Source organism: Aquila chrysaetos, chromosome 17 (genome assembly GCF_900496995.4).
Source record: "Aquila chrysaetos chrysaetos chromosome 17, bAquChr1.4, whole genome shotgun sequence".
NCBI classification, from domain to species: Eukaryota; Metazoa; Chordata; class Aves; order Accipitriformes; family Accipitridae; genus Aquila; species Aquila chrysaetos.
The window spans coordinates 8,079,849-8,098,294 of NC_044020.1; the positions used below are offsets into that span (position 1 = coordinate 8,079,849).

The 18,446-nt window shown below is 45.0% G+C and overlaps 1 protein-coding gene across 3 annotated transcripts in view; it reads left to right on the forward strand.

Annotated features, from left to right (window-relative positions):
* Positions 1–15,259, forward strand: part of ATP6V0A4 (ATPase H+ transporting V0 subunit a4) — a 28,998-nt gene extending 13,739 nt beyond the window's left edge. For all 3 annotated transcript variants that reach the window (XM_030041495.2, XM_030041494.2, XM_030041493.2), the window contains exons 11-21: positions 211–361; positions 1,139–1,278; positions 1,588–1,745; positions 2,223–2,316; positions 4,104–4,222; positions 5,188–5,404; positions 7,064–7,171; positions 9,026–9,160; positions 10,131–10,248; positions 12,180–12,351; positions 13,431–15,259. In XM_030041495.2, coding sequence (XP_029897355.1) covers positions 211–361; positions 1,139–1,278; positions 1,588–1,745; positions 2,223–2,316; positions 4,104–4,222; positions 5,188–5,404; positions 7,064–7,171; positions 9,026–9,160; positions 10,131–10,248; positions 12,180–12,351; positions 13,431–13,524 — 1,506 coding nt within the window. In that variant the 3' untranslated portion in view covers positions 13,525–15,259. The remainder of the gene's footprint in view (positions 1–210; positions 362–1,138; positions 1,279–1,587; positions 1,746–2,222; positions 2,317–4,103; positions 4,223–5,187; positions 5,405–7,063; positions 7,172–9,025; positions 9,161–10,130; positions 10,249–12,179; positions 12,352–13,430) is intronic.
* Positions 15,260–18,446: the final 3,187 nt, after the last annotated feature.

Sequence of the window (18,446 nt, forward strand, 5' to 3'; positions counted from 1 at the left end):
TCAGCAGTGCTGGCAGCTTTTCCTGAGCAAATCAATAGCACAGAAAATGGAAAAATTTGGATATTAGAAAAAGGGTTGAGATATAACATTCTCGAAACCAGCTTTCATGTTGCTGCCTGTGCATGTTTGGACACAGACCGTGGTGCTGCAGGACTGATTCTTCTCTGCTAGCCACCCTGACTGTGTCTGTCCTTGTCACCGGGTTTGCAGGAGCGCAGTGGCTCTACTATCACCCCTATTCTTACTGCCATACACACCAGGATGGCACCACCCACCTTCAACAGGACCAACAAGTTCACAGCTGGATTTCAGAACATCGTGGATGCATATGGTGTGGGCAACTACAGGGAGATGAATCCAGGTGAGAAACACTCAGCTACCTGCACGTGGCTTGCTAGAGCCAAAGTAAAGCCTTTGAGCTACATCACTATCCTAAAATATGCACTCATAGATGATTGAGAAATCTGAACCATATTTTCTGCTGGTAAAAATTGATACTGTTTCGTGCATAGGCATGGATTTTCTCAGGCAAAGAATTTGGCCGTCAGTCTTCAGTGATTGTGGCAGAAATAATGAACTACACAAATACAGGATGGGGAACAAATGGTGAGGTAGCAACTCTGAGGAAAAGACCTAAGCTTACACAGCAAATATAAGTTGAGCTCATTGTGCTGAGGCAAAAAAAGGCCAAAAGGACCTGAGAAAATTTTGAAACAATGGTAGAGAATCTCAAAGACACCACTGAGAATGAACAGAAACCTAGAAATGGGGGCCCATGGGAAAGGATCAGATGAACTCAGATTGTTGAGGCTGAGAAGACTGAAAAACATGATAGTAAACTTCAAGTACATTATTCTCTTGCAAAACAGAATGCAATTGTCTGCACATGGTGTTTATTATGGTGGGACAAGAAATGAAGGCTAAAATTGCAAGGAAGATGCAGGTCATACAATTGGACAATCTTTCTGATGATAAAGCTAGTTCTGCACTAGGTCTGACTGCCTGGTGAGTAGGGGAGGGATCATGGAGGCCTTTAAGTGCAGCAGCTGTGAGGAACACTCTGGTGGAGCGGACTGCTGCTCTGCCGCGACCTTTTTGTTTAGGAAGAGCTGAGCTTCTTGTCCTTTCCTTCCCGCAGCTCCATACACTATCATTACCTTCCCCTTCTTGTTTGCGGTGATGTTTGGGGATTGCGGCCACGGCGCTGTCATGCTGGGCTTTGCGCTCTGGATGGTCATTAACGAGAAGAGCCTTCTGGCCCAGAAAAGCACTAATGAGGTGAGTACCAGGGAGCTGGTGCACCCTATCAGCATAGAAAAAGGCTTGTCATCCCCATTTGGTAAAGGGGGCATCCAGCCTCCCAAAGGCTGAGTGAATATTCTTCGAAGATGCTTGTGAGGCAGAGATTTGGCAAGTAATTCTGCCTACTTCTAGACAGAGACCTGGATGGGCCCAAGGGACCCGGAGTTTCCTATGAGTAATTATATATACATAGATTAGTACAATCATGTCTCCTGTTGGCTGAGGCGCACGGTTTGATGGGACTGCAGGTACTTTGGTCACTGGCACTGCCTTCTCCCCCTGCAGATCTGGAACACGTTTTTCAGTGGGCGCTACCTGATCCTGCTCATGGGCATATTCTCCATGTACACTGGCTTCATCTACAATGATTGCTTCTCCAAATCTTTCAACATCTTTGGTTCTTCCTGGCATATCATCCCCATGTTTAAAAATAGCAGTTGGAAGTAAGTGGCTAAATGTGGGAAACAAGTGAAAACACACCAAATAGAGCACGTAGGCTTTGAAAGAAAGACACAGTGACTGCCTGTGCGGGGAAGGGAAGAACTCCCTGCTGTGGATGCAGTCATGAATGAATCAGAGGTTTTGTCTGATACACACAGACGAACTCACTATTGAAATGGAAATGTAGAGTCCCCGGGAACACGCCTGTTTGTTCAGGCATTGATGTGCATAAAAATCTGCAGGTGTCTGGGACTGATGCATAGAGGATTATCAGTGTGATGGAGACTGTGATTGTGTAGGACCCATTTAGACACCCCCCCACCCCCACCTGTGCACACAAGCCCAGGATAACAGTTCACAGGAAGGCTGGACCTGGTGACAGGTATCATGTAGTAGTCCTCAGCTCATCTCACATAAACGTACCATAGGCTCATATAGTGAGACTAAGCTGGAAAGGCCATTTCACTTTTCTTTTGCAGTAAGGATGTGCTTCTGGACAATACGGTGCTGCAGTTGGATCCGGCAGTCCCAGGAGTCTACTCTGGAAATCCATATCCATTTGGAATAGATCCGGTAATTAAATTAAATTGCTTTAGGATAATTTGTATTTCCATCCTGTTACATATCAGGTACATCAGTAGCTCCCTGCTCTCTCTCCTGAAGCCATGCTCTTCTCTTCTTGCGCTTTGCCTCTTCTTTACATAGTAGTTGTGATGCTCTTCTTTAGTAATCAAGGGTATGTATTGCTGACAGTTTTACGCAGAGAGCAGCAAAATGGTAAGCAGGAAGGAACTTTGATTTCACTGGAAAGTGGTCTTGTGCTGCAGTCTCCGCTATGTCACCAGACTGCTGGACTCACATTTCCTTACTTGAGTACTTAACCCATTCCAGAGCTACCTCACAAGATTTTGAGGGCAAAGTCCTAATTTGTATGCAGTGTATTTATTGTATGAAGTGTGAAGTAAATGCCAGCATTATCTAATGGATCCACATTTTCTTCTCTGTGTCCTATTTCCCTTTTCTTGCCATTCTCTCTTTATCACATATTGAAATGCAGTTGTTACCATCAAGCTTTCCTGTTTCAATCTTCATATCAGCCGGTTAACCTCTGTTCTGCTGGATACACTCTCATTTCGGTTGGTCACACAAAGAAACACTGGCTTCCCCTGGTTTGCAGAGAGATTGACCTTGTAGTAAGTTTTTCACAAACTGGGCTCTAAAGCTCTGCCCAGGAGATAGGCAGTGCAAGAAGTCACGACAGAGGAAGATGAATTTTCTGTACATTGCCCCAACACATCCCTAATTTAGGTTAACCCAGGCTAGCCCCTCTCCCACCCGGGCTGCTGCTTGCTCGAGAGTCGGGGACGCCTGGCTGGGAGGGAGGAATGGCTGAACAAGTGCTGGCAGGGAAGGGGTAGACTGGCAAGCACCGGCCCCCGCGTGGCCCTTTCTGTGGAAATTATCCCTGTCATCTGCCCAGAAGGATGGATGGCTCTTTGCATTTTGAAATTCCTGGCAGATACCTGGCTGAGGTATATCTTGGAAGAGAAAGAGTCACCCCGAGCTGAGGAGGCTAGGTAGTCTCTTCCATAGCCATAGGAGAGGCAAAGCATGTTGGACAAAGGCACATAAGCTAATGTTTTGCCTTCCAAATAATCCTGTCTTGCCTCCTTTCCATGCAGGTACTATACCTAATACCTGAAAAGAGGTATCTACTTACCATCTTTGGGGTCAGAAGAGTTTGGGGTCTAGGAAGTTTTAGAAGAAAGGAGAAGGAACCCCGGTGCTCTGTAGGATAAAAAAGGCAGGACTGAGAAGAGGCATATGGTTACTGTCCTAACACAACTGAAAGGTTATTACAGAGAGGTGGGCGATAATCTGATCTCCATGGCCAGGGAGATGGAATGAGCTGGTTTTTTGTTCACACAAGAAGTTTGAACATGCTCTGCCTTCGGTACGTCTCTGGTGAAGGTGGAACAAATTTCCATAGCAGCAGGAGGGATTTTCTCATGTCTTTCCATGTCTGCTAAAGGAGATAACTCAGCCCAGGGACAAGGAATGACACTGAAAAGGTCTAGGTTCTGCTACCAGCCTTTGCATTGGTTTCTGGAGGACTGAAGCAAAGTCACTACGTCATTTTAAACACCTGTTATTTTCTGTGCTAAACAAGGATAATAATACTTTAAATGAGAAGCTTGGCAGAGTGAGAAGTATTATAAGGAACATTTCTGTCACTTGTTATCTTCTTACTAGAACTGGTAGGAGTAAATCAATGGCGTCAAAGCAACAACTTCCACAAATCTGTTATTGAGCACACACCTGAAAACCTTGTTCTTCTGTCTTGGCTCCTTTCCCCAAAGATCTGGAATGTTGCACTGAACAAGCTGACTTTCCTGAACTCCTACAAAATGAAGATGTCGGTTGTCATAGGGATAGTGCACATGATTTTTGGGGTGGTACTGAGTCTCTTCAACCACATGTAAGTATGTTTCACCAAGCCCATTTCTGCAGCATGCAAGTCCTCACCTCTAGTGTCCTTCATTCAGAGAAAGCCTCATATCTTGGACTGATTACTTGAATTTTGCCCTTTCCCCAGGGCGAATAGAAATGCCCCATACACCAACAGATTCACACCACTGTTGGTGCAGAGTGCTGAGTCCAAAGGCCAGAATGATGGCCATCACATTGTAGATATTCTTTTGGATAAACTCTCTTTTTTGCTTTCTCTCTTATATTCTTGATTCTGCAGACATACTGAAGTACACTAAATTAAAAATATGTAGCAACTCCCACTATCGATAACTTTTGTCTTGAAAGACAAAATCCTTTGGTCTAATCCAAAGCACATAGAAATCTTGCACTGTGTCTGTGCATGCATTTCACCTGACTTAGTGAGCCTTTAGTCAGGATCTGTGGGTGTGCGTCTATACCTCTGCCTCTGTATTTTGCAACAAAAAATAAGAAATTGTGTTAGCGTGGAGAGGCTGACACTACTGTCTTGACAGATTCTCCAAAGTTGGAAGGTGTGTAGTGACCTTCAAGGACAGAAAGTGTTTGCAGATGACAGAGAGGAGGACTGCCCATGCAGAATTGATTCTACATCTGGTTCTGCCTTCCTCAGCGTATAATGCTTAACTTTGTAAATTAGCCATTTTTAAAAAATCGGGTTTTATTTCAATGTAGTAATCTTTTGATGTGCTGAGATACTGGTGGGTCATGCACAAAAACCTGAAGAGAATCAGTATGACAAGGCTTTTATATTTAAATAATGGCTTTCATTAATAAAGACTGCAATTACAGACTTCTTTCTTGGCTAGTGATAGTTTTATGTTTCTTATGCTATTTTCCAAAGACTAAATAGTGTACAGTATTGCCATCCCTGAGTGCAACTTTGTATTAATACCCAGTGTATTAATTGTAGTTATCTTTCCTGATTCTTTCCAGCTACTTCAAGAAATACATAAACATTATCCTTCAGTTCATTCCAGAGATGATTTTTATTATCTCTCTTTTTGGCTATCTGGTCTTCATGATTATTTTCAAATGGTGTCATTTTGATGTCCACTCATCCCAGAGTGCACCAAGCATCCTCATCCACTTCATCAATATGTTTCTGTTCAATTACGGTGACGCTTCAAATGCTCCATTATATCTGCATCAGGTATGGATCAAGCAGCTCGAATCCACTGTAGCTGGTTTTGGATTCACAGTGGATGTTGCGTAGAGTGGGCGTAAAGATGGGGAACAGGCTCGGAAGCTCAATCACAAATGCCAGTCACATAAGAGAAGTTTGTTCTTCTGGTATTCCTGTTGGCCTTATAGACAGGTAGGACAGAGAAGCTATCAATCAGTGATGCAGCGGAAACCTCATTCTTAGTGTCATCCTTACAAGAATGATGATGCAATTTAAGATACTTTTGGCGAAAAAAGGAAAGAAGGGTGATTAGAGATGCAAAGCTGGGTATTGCAGATGGGCTGTCCTGAAGACTTGTCACGATGCTAGAGACAAAGCAAGCCTTTCCATTCCTTGATAATTTCTTTTTTCTTCATAGAAAACTTGAAAACTTTATATTTTTTAGCTAAAAATTAGAAGTAGCTAGAGGATCTTCTGGCAGCTTTTTGTCAGAAACACCTCCCTTGGGGATTTCACTTAAAAAAAAAAAAAAAAAAAGCAAAAAAATCTCCCCTAAGAGAAAACTCCTTTTAAAGACATCTCTATTTATTTGCTCATAATGTGGATTACTTTTTTTCTTGCTTGATTTTACATCAGCAGCATCAGTGAAGAATCTGCAAGCAAATGCTGCCTCCAGCTACGTGTATGCATCTACATCTATACAGTTGCACACTCTGGCACTTCAATGTGAGCTCAGTTTTAGGGCTGCTAGTGAGTCAGAGTTAGTAGAGAGCCCCAGTCAGTTCCAAGTAACTGCATTAAGGCTGCAGGGGAGTTTGGGAAAACACAGTTTTCCCAGCCTTCAAAAAGTCATTAGATAACATTTGGCTTTGTAAGAACCCAAAGCCTTTCCAAGATGGTAATTTTTTTCTCATATTCCTATCCCCCTACCCTACCAGTAACTCTTTGTGCCATCCACCTGGGTAGCCTGAATGCAAAGATTGTATGAGACCAACCATAAGGTGATCAGAGATGTGAGCCAGCTTTAAAAAAATGCATAAGTTGTACTTTGGGTTTTGGGGTTTTTTTTTGTGGGTTTTGTTTGGTTGGTTGTTTGGTTTTGTTGGGGTTTTTTTGTTTTTTCCTTAGAGTACAAACACTTATGTTAGGACAGCAATAGGGGTAGCATACTGCAACAAGAACCCTTATAATCTGGGGACAATGTGTTATCAAACCTAAGCTAAGGGAATTCAATTCCCTTCTGGAATTGCAAATGTAGAGCAAATTCTGGATTCCCTGCTTTCCTGGGGGAGACTTGAATGACTTGGCTCTTACTGCAACATTTCTACTTTGAACAAAACAAGAAAGACTGACTGGCTCACCCAGCAGTTAGGACATTCAGTTGGGACACTGGAGAGCCAGGTTCAAGTCAGTAACGTTGGCTTTTGGCAAATTAACCCTTTCCAACATGAAAGCCTTTCAACTCTGAATCTCCAGCCATCTCTGGCTGGCAGTGCTTTCTGGAGCCTTAAGCAGGATACCTTTATTTTCATGTCCTTACAAGCAGAAGAGACTCAACCGACACAAGGAGTATGTCTGTTGTATAAAAAAAATACCATTTTATAGAATCAGGTTTCTAACCATAAATGTAGTTGGCTAAAAGGAAGTAAAGTAACTTTCTGCTCTTCTTGTTGTTCTGTCGTTTAGAAAGAAGTGCAGAGTTTCTTGGTCATATTTGCTCTGATTGCTGTTCCCTGGATGCTCCTAATTAAACCCTTCATCCTCCGAGCCAACCACCAGAAAGCGCAGCGCATGGTAAGGGATGTTGATCAGGCAAGGTGGGTTCAGTACAGCAAAGGCAAAGCTGAGGACACAGACCCCCAAAATTGTTTGCAGTGATGTAATTCTGGTTTTCTCTGATCTCAGAGTTTCTCCAGTGATTTCAAACTGTGCTTTACGGCACATGCGCCAAGAGCATGTGTATGGACATTTGGCTGAGCCATCTTAACGGGAGGCAGGAGCTTTGTTCACAAGGCCATACCCTATTTGTTGGGAGAGGAGTTAGGCTGACACTAAGCTCTTCCAAGTGTCATATCTAAAACCAGAGAAGGTTTAGAAAGACTGAAGTGCTTGTAAAGCCAAGACAGGGCAGAGACCTCAGTCCACAACCACCACTAACCACTGGTTGGCTGCCCTATAGGAACGGGGCATCTGCAATACTCCTGGCCTTGGAGAGATCAACACTGCTTGGAAGAGAGGCTTGATTTAATAGCTGTTGCCTGATTTCCAGTGCTGATTTCTTCCCTAAGTGATTGCCTTCACATTAATGGAGCCCTCCTTCCCATGGGCTCTGCGGTTTGCCGAACTCTTCAGCACGTAACTGCAGCAGCTGCAGTTTCCCAGTTGTTCATTAATTCTCCCCTTTATTATGCTAACAGGACTTTACTTGTCTGTCAGGATTTACTTCTCTTTATAGGCAGAGTTAGTGCCTGGAGTACCTTTTATAGGGCACAGATGTTTCCATTTGAAGAAAGAGATGCTGGTTGTGCTGCATGACCTTTTCCAACCCAGTCACTTCTGACCTATAACTGAAAGCCAGCTCCCTGGGAGACCTTTGCAGCCCTGCCTCTGTGCTGTAATTTCTTATTTTGTCATTCTTCTGGGATTTGGATGAAAGCTTGACATGGCTGACTCCATCTCCTGCTTTTATGCTAGCAACATCTGACAGCTCTTCCCCACCTCCTATTATGTCCCTGTATTCCTGTTCCTAATTTTCACATGTTAGCTGTCTGATCACATCTTACATTTACCCAGGTTTATGTGTTTGCAACAAAGTCTGTTCTCTATGCTGACATTCAGGTAAAGCAAAGATAAAGCGAGTGTGACAATGATTACTGCTGCAATAGGAAACAATATGTTATCATGAGACCTTGCCCATGAAACCTGCTGGAAGCTATAAAGAGTGACAGGGCAGAACCTGACAGAAGCCATGAGGTCCATATTTGGTTATGCTGTATAATAGGACTGTTATAGTCGTGTAATATAGGGCTATTCTTATGCTGTGCTGTCATTTCTGGAGTAAGGCTCAGATCAGGTTGTTCAAGCCTCTAGAAAAGCTCTGTAAAGAATGATTACAGAGAGAAGATGGGTTGTCATGAGGTTTCTGTCAATTTAAAACTAATCAGGAAATCTGAATTATATTTCTGTCTGTATGCCAGGAGCTGTGTGACCTTCATCAAGTCACCTGTTCCTTTCAGGCTCCATTTCCCTTCCACTTGATGCTAATTCCTTTGATTTGCACCCGTCTAATTGAGACCATCAGCTTTAATGTGCCTCAGTTTTCTCATTTGCCAGAAGTGATGGATCTTCTCATGGAGGGTATAAAGGGTGCATTGTGAGACTAGAAACTAGCTCCAAATTAGATGGAATCACTGGAAAATGCTCTAGGATGGAAAACATTTAAGTATTATTAGCCATTTGGCAGGAGTATTCAGTTTCTGTGGTCCATGATGACTGACTATTGTTGAAATTGTCCTCATGTTCATGATATAGTCCTTCATATGTTACACATCATGAGGTTATTGATGGAGTTCCCTGCCATGGTCTACTTCATTTTGGTATCAACCTGTAGCAAGACACAAAAGACATACTGTGTTTTGTTTCTGAAAGATTCGGTCTCAAGACATCTCAGGAAACCCTGGAGGTGAAAATGAGGTAGACGTCGCCGAGACCAATCACTCCAAGAAAGCTTCCCAGGGAGACCACAGTGGTGGCCATGGAGGACATGAGGATGATGATGAAGAGGTAAGAAAATATGGGCAGAAAATTATTCAGACAGACACAATAGTAGAAGACGCAAAGTTCAAGCAGAAGGCTTTTGCAGAGTTGCCAGCCTTTCTTTTTAATAAGATACCAAGAAACACTGTTGCAACAGCTTGTGTTTCCAAGCTCAGTAAGCTTTGGATTTTCATAGAATGAATACCTCTAAATTCTGCCCTTAGTTTTGCCTGGTGAGGGCAGGCATTCTTACAAACCTCAAGCTTTTACAAACTTCAAGCTTTTGTTTGCCCGGGGGTGTTGTTTCACTTCCACATTGCACCCAGAGAAGGTCAAGCCTTCCCCAAGTGTCACTGAATTTTCCTTTCTTTAAATTGCAAAAGAGCATTGAAAAGTTGGCAGCCTGCAGCGTTGGCTAGGGAGAAAAGTCTTGCTTTGGCAGATACTGTCAAAGGCTTCTGCAGTATGCAGCAACACAGTTAAAAAAGCGACAAAAGTGTTTGTAGCAGTTGGGAGCACCAACAATACTGAGTGTGGCTATGGCTGACTGTTCCCACTCACAAGGAATCTTCACAGTCTTAGAAGATATGCTTATTTAGTGATATCTCCCAAAACGCATATGCCATTAGGCAGGTAGTCTGAAAAACACTATTTTGTATAAGAATTTCTGTCTCTACAAGAAATCACAAAGGTTGGTATCCACAATTGGATTGCCATCTTATTTGAGATTTGAAATTATAAGACTGGAATATGAGCTGGTTCCTGAATATTTGCTTTTCACTGGAGTTGCATTTCTCTGGGGAGAATGTGTGGGAAGATCATAGAGAACTGACAATTTTTGAAGCAGCCTTTTTATCTGGGAACTATCTGTGTGTTGCTCAGGACATATCAACAAAAAGGGAGGATTATGAAGAGCCTTCAGTGGAGTGTTGGTCTGTTAACCAGGAAGCGCTGAACTAAGAACTAATAAAATATGTTTGGTTTTATGTTGTTTCAGTTCAATTTTGGAGACATATTTGTCCACCAAGCTATCCATACCATTGAATACTGCCTTGGCTGCATCTCCAACACAGCATCCTACTTGCGGCTCTGGGCACTGAGCTTAGCCCATGCACGTGAGTGATTGACTACCTGTTAGTTACTTCACCAGCAACTCCATGCCGATTGCTGCTTCTGCTAGTGTTTGATTATTGCTCTGAATTTCTCCATGAAATCATAGTTCTCCTTGCGGACATTTATGTCTCAGAATGTTTTGCTACAGGTCAGATCAATCCAAGCGTTTCGTGGTGACCATCACAGTTTTCAGTGGTGATACCTGGCAGCTATATATCAGGCAGCTCCTGGCTGCATATACTGGCTGGGGCTCCTTTCCCACGCTGCTCTGTAGCCACCCGTCTGGAATAGTCCTCATGGTGTGTGGCATGGTGGGAAGTGCAGTCCGAATGCGTACTTCAGTGCATAGAGGTAAAGGCAGTATGGGAACCATAGCTTCACTTCCCAAGAGACGCTTGCTATAGCCTTAGGGTATGCAGATGAATGTCAAAATGACTTGAAATTGTTATTTTGATTTCATTCAGCAAACTAGAAAGAAAAGTTTTGGTTCAAGAACTCCTGGAATTTGTCATTTTCACTGGGATTTTTCCCAGCAACTTTTAGTGGAACCTCACTTTCCATGAGAAATGTACAGCATTTCAATGTCTTTTGTCTTGATTTAAGATAAAACCAAATGCTCAAATACTAGAAATTGCCTCAGGCTGGAACTTCAACGACTCTAATTTTTCTGAAATGTTTTTTATTAATATTGCTGTACTGCCTGTGGCTAGGAGTTGCGCCCGCCCTAAAGAATTGGGCACACAAAAAAGGAAAACAAAAGGCGGGGGGGAGGGGCACGCCATGGATTGACAGGAGTGAGCTGTACTTCTTGGCACAGACATGAGCTTAGTAGGAGTCGAGTGGAAGCTAATAAACATTAGCTTTACATGGAGGACAGGTATCTAAAGAAAATAAAATACACTTACTAAAAATCTTAGCTAAGGGCAGTCCTCTGCGTTATGTCAGAATTCTGCCTGGAAAACAACCATATTCCTTTGTAGCCTGACAAACTGGCACTGACAGGAATATTTTTCCTGAGGGCAGCAGTTGCAAGGGATCCCTTGAATCTGTTGTCACCTAAAGTAACAGGTCATTGAATCTGAATATGGCTCAAGGACCAATGACTGGCAAAATGGAAGGCTGAACTGGTGGCTGGAGCATCTGGATGGAGAAGAGCTGGGCTAAGTCCTTGCTTTGCCTGTATCACAAAAGGAAAATTGCTTAGTCCTGAATCTATCCTCTGTGACTGGGGCAGTTAAGTTAGGAATATGTTATTGACACGTCAGATATACCAGTGCTGTGAATGTTGATATAAACCTGTGCAGGAAAAAAGACCTTTAAGGGCATGCAAGCAACCTAAACACTAATACAGCCTGTCTTGAGTGGGACCAACCAGTTGTCTTTTTTTTTTTCCCCACTGTAGCTTCTCCATGACACCCTAAGAGAAGTGGTTTGGAGAACAAATGGGAATTACATGTCTCCTGTGGGTCCCAGCTAGCACCAGTCAGTACAGCTTGTAACCTAATCTACACATGTATTGACTATGACAATCAATCATGTTCACTGGGATTTAGCAGCAGGCAGTCCTAGAAGGCTCCGCATACTGCCTATCATCTGACATGTTAAAGAGGTGCAAATGAAACTGATGACTGTATCATGCCAGGGCAACAGCAGTCTTGGTAGTGTGCTTGCATGGACTTGTGGTGCAAAGCCAAGCCAAAACAGCACCATCAGCTTCTAACACAGTGAAGAGGAGCAAGGGAAAACGCTCTGCATCCACTTTGCTTCCCCAGTCATCGTGGAGAGGCAGGGTGGCCGTCCATGATTACTGTCATGTACGTTTTATCCTAGGCCATCTCATCTAACTGTGACAAATGGGTGAGCTGCCAGACTGCACGCTGTGTCTGTCCACAGCTGTTGCTCAGCACTGTTTTCCCTTTATTTCCTTTTGCAGAACTGTCAGAGGTCCTTTGGACCATGGTGATGCACAACGGGTTCAACAACAGCAGCTGGGCAGGCCTCATCGTCATCTTCATCATCTTCGCGGCATTTGCAGTGCTGACGGTAGCCATCTTGCTCGTCATGGAGGGCCTCTCCGCCTTTCTGCACGCCCTGCGTTTGCACTGGTAGGTGGTGCGGTCTTTTGGAGGTTTTCCCGGAGCTGTCTTTGGGAGGGATCAGGCTGTGGAAACGGGTGATCACGCCAGCGGGTGTTAGACATGCTGCGCTAGTACCTGTGCATTAGGACATCAGTCCCCCTTGGCAAATGAAGCGAGGGAGACTCGTCCAAAGGGAGGTCAAGAGCGTCCTGCTCCATCGCCAAGCTGCTCCCTGGAGCAACCTGCCCGTCCTCCCGAGCCTGTGGTGGCTGTAGGGCATGTGTGGCAGATGGCAACCTGCAATTCTTCCCTGGTAAACACGCAGAGACACCAAGGCCACCTTGACCTGCGTGATGAGGCCTGAAGGCACCACAGCCACACCACTGGTTGTGTGTCCCACCCAGGGTTACCATCAAATAAGACAGCTGGGGACTACCTACAGCAGCAAGAGTTCAGCCGGGGCTGCAAAACCTGCTGAAAACCTGGGTCGGCACTTGCACCGTTAGCCCAGGTTGAGCTCCAGGCTGTTCTGGCTTTGCGGCAAACCAGTTTCAAGTTAGCTCACGTCTGCCTTAACTAGCTGTCAGGCCAGGCAAGGACAGCGGTGCGGACGCACCATCAGGCTAGTATGTAAAGCAAGACCAAGGTAACAAATTGGTCACCACCACCATAACTTGGCATCCTGCCTGAGCACCCAAGCTGTGGCCTTTTTCACCGTGTAGCGTCCCACCACAAACCACAACCACTGCCAAGGCAAACCATGGGGGGGGAGACGCCTGTCTCCCACCAGACTGTGCAACCAGCAGGTGGTTATCCCAGCTCTCAGAGCTGCTGGAAGTAGTTTAGCGGGCAGGCAAGGTCCTGCTGGCTGGCCTCACGAGGAGCATTTCCAGGCTGACTGATGGAAAGTCAAAGCTGATGTGTGCTGGGTCGCTCCCTGGGCTGCCTGTGTCTCACTGCTGGCTCCAGAAGGACCCTACGTTCCTGGCTCAGAGGCCACCATCTCCCATGGCCTCCTTTTTCCGTGGATGCCACGTTTTGTCCTCTCGGCTGGCCGCAGGTCCCGCCTGTGGGCAGCACTGATGCCCCTCTCCGCTCCTCCCCAGGGTGGAGTTCCAGAACAAGTTCTACGTGGGAGCAGGGTACAAATTTTCTCCGTTCTCCTTCAAGCACATCATCGATGGCACTGCAGAAGAGTGAAGGCAGTGCATCGCTGCTTCATTCCTCAGACCAGGCTCTATTTTCTTGTGGTCGCTCACCCACAGTGTAGGGTATGTGGGATGAAACAGAATGGGATGTGGCCCTTGAAAGAAGAGCAGCTGTAGATGAAAATGTTCCAGCTGCATTCACATATACTGCTGTATCAACTGAGAGCTGAACTACATCGGCTGGGCTGGCTGCACCCTTGGTTAAGTATCTCCACTGATGTCTTTCTTCGCCAAGTACCTGGTCCTCAGCATTCGATCAGGTCAGCTGCCTACTGCTTGGTTGAAAAGAGGAGATGGAGCTTTTGAATTAAACTGGTTATTAATAGTCAGCTTGCATGTGTTTTGCTCCATTTACTGCCTTGTCTTTGTGTCGTATTTCTTTCTGAGGAAAATATGTTTTGGCTGTTGTTTCAAGTTGTGGTTGATCATATGACAACGATTAAGTCCCTTATAAGATTGCAGCCCTTCATTTAGCACACAATGCAAACCAGCTCAAAGACAGATCATATTGCAGGCTTGCAATTTTCTACATGCTTTACTACAACAACCATCTTTTTATCTGATTTGCTCCAGGGCTTGACAGCACTGGATTATAGATGTTCGCACACGTCATCACTTAACAAAAGTGTTAGTTTTGAGCTGTGTAAATAAAAGAGTGTGCCAGTCTCCACATTGGCAGCCAATTTGTTTCTCTCTATTGACTTGTTTCTCAGTGAAGACTTAAGATGACTCCCCCTGTGCTGTATTTTTCAAGATGGGTTGTTAAAGCAGACTGTGTAGAAATGCTAATACCTAATGAACAGAAAGAAAAGAGGAATCAAAACAGTTGAGATGAATTTGAAATATTGATGTACTGTGATCTTTCCTAAATATTCATGAATTACTAATCTTTCAAACTGAATAGTGTTAATCATAACAGGCTATTTTTTTTAACCACGGTGGATGTAAAATCCCAATGCAGCACAGCAATGGATTTGGAGGTGACAGTGCTCCCTTCCATGGTGTGTGACCAAACAAGTCCTATTTTCAAACCTCACACCCCTGATATCCAGCTCCACCAAAGAAACCCCCCCGGGAGTGTTCCCAGCAGGACATGCAGTGGAATAGTCACCATGGGCCATGAGTCTGCAGTAGTCAGGATTGAGAGCCACCTTCCTGCTACAGTGACCAGAGAGAAAATACCTCCCCAGGCAAAGCAGTTTTTCCACTTTTTCCCATGTGGTCTCAAGAAGCCATACTGGCATTGGGCATTGGTTACCAACAGAGCCACGAGACTTTTTCCCTTTTAACAACAGGTTGCGTTTGAAGCCACAGTTGGACCTGAGAAGAGGTGGGCACAGGAGTGTGTCCATGACCAACGCGTGGCCTCATGCCACCAGTTCTTTGTGCCACCTCTACTTCACCACGGGTAACCTACGGTACGGACAAAAACCACATGGACATGAATGCAGTCAGTCAGTCGCTCAGTGTATGCACATCACCTTTGTTTCTTCCTTCCAGCCTATTTTGTTTATTCCTATTCAGGAGAAAAGCTGTCTTGAAGCAGGAAAGGCAAAACTAGTTTGATGCATTACCAAACGCAGAGAAAACAATTTGCTTTATGAAATAGTGGGTGGATTTTCTGTACAAACACATATTTTATCTTTATTGCACCTTTCCATGTGATTGCAATGTAACTGAGAAGGTGATTACCTGAAATAGAATATCTGCTCCTTTTAGAGCTTCTTAGTGTTTTGCTTTTTGTCTGAGGTTTACATTTTAAGCAAGAAAAACAAGTTATCCTGTGAATACTGCAGGTGACAAGATGATCTGTTGTTTACTGTACCAAACAGCGATTCAAACATTTGGCTTAATTCTGTGTTCAGCTCTCCCTTTCTGTGCACAGCTGAATAAGGCAGCAGAGCCTGTGGCTCGCTTTTGCATTCGTGATACAGGGACAGCACTTCCCCCCTCCACAAGAGGACCAAGCCCACTTAAAATCAGGGATCATTCAGACGAAATACTGCTGAGAGGCAGGGTTGTTCTTATACGCCTTGAGGAGAGCCCTGGCTTTAACCTGGGTTGTTTTTAAGACTTATTTAAAACCCCAGAAATGTTCCAGAGTGCCTTGTTTTTAAAAGGTTTTCCTGAAGAAGGTGAGGGGGATTTTGGAGCAGAGCAGCGACTGTCCGTTCCCTTGCAGAGCTGCTGAGCTGAATGGGACCATGTTTTCTAGCTGGTGCTGTAAATGTGGCCACCACATGTGGTCAGATCCAGCAGAGACCACTGTTACAGACTAGTAGACCTTGGTATGACACCCCGGTGTCTTTATCTGGACTTCACCCATTGCTGGAGGAGGTGTGACTTGTAATTACCTGACTGGGAACTCTTCAGGACCTCAGCGTGCCCCTCTGGGGCGGACTCGGGATCAGTGCCTAGGTAGGAACGGGTGCTTCTGGATCCAAAGCTCATCCATTGCTAGGAAAGTGTTGGTTTCTGAGAGGTGGTGACATCAGTAATATCATTTTGTAGGAGATAATATAAAAAATATCAGTGAATGACCTTGTAGGAAGGGAAAGGGATAACAAAGTCAATCAAACGGTTTCAGTCACACTCATTCTCTCCTGGATTTTTCATTCCTTCTCATAAAAGCCATTGCTGTGTGTGGCCAGGCCCTCCCACCAGGACGACTTTGATGACATGGACGATGAGAAAAGTCAGATATTGAGTTCTCGTCCAGTCTCTTGGGTCCTCTGGACCGATGATGATGAACTGGGTTTTGGAGTGAGCTTTCATAAACCTAAGGAATCAACAGTCTCTTGGAGCTCAGCCTCGGGCTCCTGCAGCAAACAGCACTTTCCTCAGTGTTTCCCTGTGTGATGGTCCTCTGTCATGTCCTTGGCCAGCACAGAGACCTTTCTTCTCCCCCTCGCTCTCTTGTTTCTCCTGGAGCTTTCACACATGCAGACGTTTCCATTTATGCTTCAGTCTGACCAGTCTTTGCATTTCCATGGCAAATAACTGAAATATCATAAGGTGGTTTAAAAAAAAAACAACAAACAATAGGCATAGCAGCCCTTTGTTAATCTCAAACACCTGGGCCTGATAGCACATCTCTGTGGCTGAGAATTTTACTGGTATTTTGGTCATTTTTTCCCTTCTGTGCCGGGGAGCTGGAATGCCAAAACATCTGTACCCGCCTGTGATTGCAAGCACTCTGTCTGAGTTTTTGCAATGAAAACATAATGGTATGAATCTGGCAGCCCCACAACATGCATCTAGTTCAGCAGATGCCAATAACGGCTGTAGCTGAATTTTAGATATTATTAAGAGGAAAACAAGGATGTGAAATAGCATATGTTGGCTGGTAGCAAATGTCTTCCTGATGCTTGGAAGCATGCGATTCAGCATGAGATTTAAATGCTTTGATAAAACTATTGCAGCTTTGCTGCCAGATCAGTGTATGTATTTCAAAAGAGAAAGATTTTGGGAACCCTCGTGGGAGAGAGAGACAAAAAACACGCCAGCATCTTCACTGGGAGAAACTAAAGCCAGCACCAACACACTTGAGTACTAAAGGTTGGCATATACACTCCTGGTCAAGAGCACGTATCTATCGTAGTTCAGATTCACTGACCAACCCAACCTGTAGCACAGAGATTTGTTGCATGGTAAGGTCAGGATCACTGCAGCAGTTTAAGCCACGAATGCTCCCTGGAGTTCGGTAGTCAGTCAGGAAATTTAGAAGGATGAAGATGAACAAGCCCCATTTTTTTCATGGTGACGGCACCTGGGTTGGCTTCACGTGGCTTGAGGGGTCTTTTGGCTGCAGTGCCCGGGTGCTGCTCATGGCTTTGCAGGGGTTAGGAAAGGCCCCTTCCACGGGCACTGGTACTGTGGGACCTGCCCCTGAAAGCTGTCAGCTAAAATCTTGCTGGTGTAGTAATAGGGAGAACTTCCCGGTGCCCTCCCTCCATCTCCCTGGGGTCGTCCCTGTGGTGGGGAGCCCCTGCAGAAGACCTGTAGGTGCCACAGGACCAGCACAGGTCAGCACTGGGGCACCCCACCTGCGGCACCTACTGCTGGGAGGGCAGAGGTGGGTGGAGAGGGACCCGCCTGTGCCCGGCCCGGAGGAAACCTGACTCCTGGGAGCTGGATCCCAAACCCACAGCACTGCCAACACTGTAAAAAGAAAATAGCAGATGGGAAAAAAACAGCCAGAAAAGAGGAAAGGTCTGCTCCTCCGTGCCTGAGACGCTGCAGAGGTAAGGAAGCTTCACTCAAAATTAAAAAAAGAAAAAATATCTGATCAAGCTTTGACTTAATAGTGGGGGGTATCTGATCATTTGTATGCCACTTGCAGAAGCTCTCTGACTTTACTGACAGAATTCCCAGCTGGTCTCATACACAGCATTGCATGTTGTGTGCCCTTCACGGCCTCGCAGCCCTCCGCTGTGGGGTCACGGCATCCTTCCGCCGCGTCCCAGCAGCAGTTTCATTGCGCTCTTGGTTGCTCCCTTTAGATGGAGGATCACTATTTTCCCTGCCAGCAGCAGCTTGTCACTGCTGGGTTTTTGGCTCATGTAATTGGCATTTAGCATTTTCAGTGGGATTTACAAATAGCGGGAAACTTGTGCCTCCCAGAAGAGGCATGATAGACACTAGCTACTCCATCAAGGCAAACAGGGCTGCAAAGATCTGGGATGAGCAAACCATGGGTTCCATAGGAACCGTTAGGAGGTTTACTGAAGTGTTGCATCTAAATCTTTGTCTTTTGGACATAAATGCTAAGGCAAAGCGTACAGTGCCAGGGACTTATCTGAACAATGGCTTCTTGTCTGCTTATGGATGAGTGAATTTTGCTCCAGCTGCCCCAGTACCTGGACAGAGGGGGATGCAGGTGCCTGCACAGATTTCTGGTGTTATTTGAGGTGC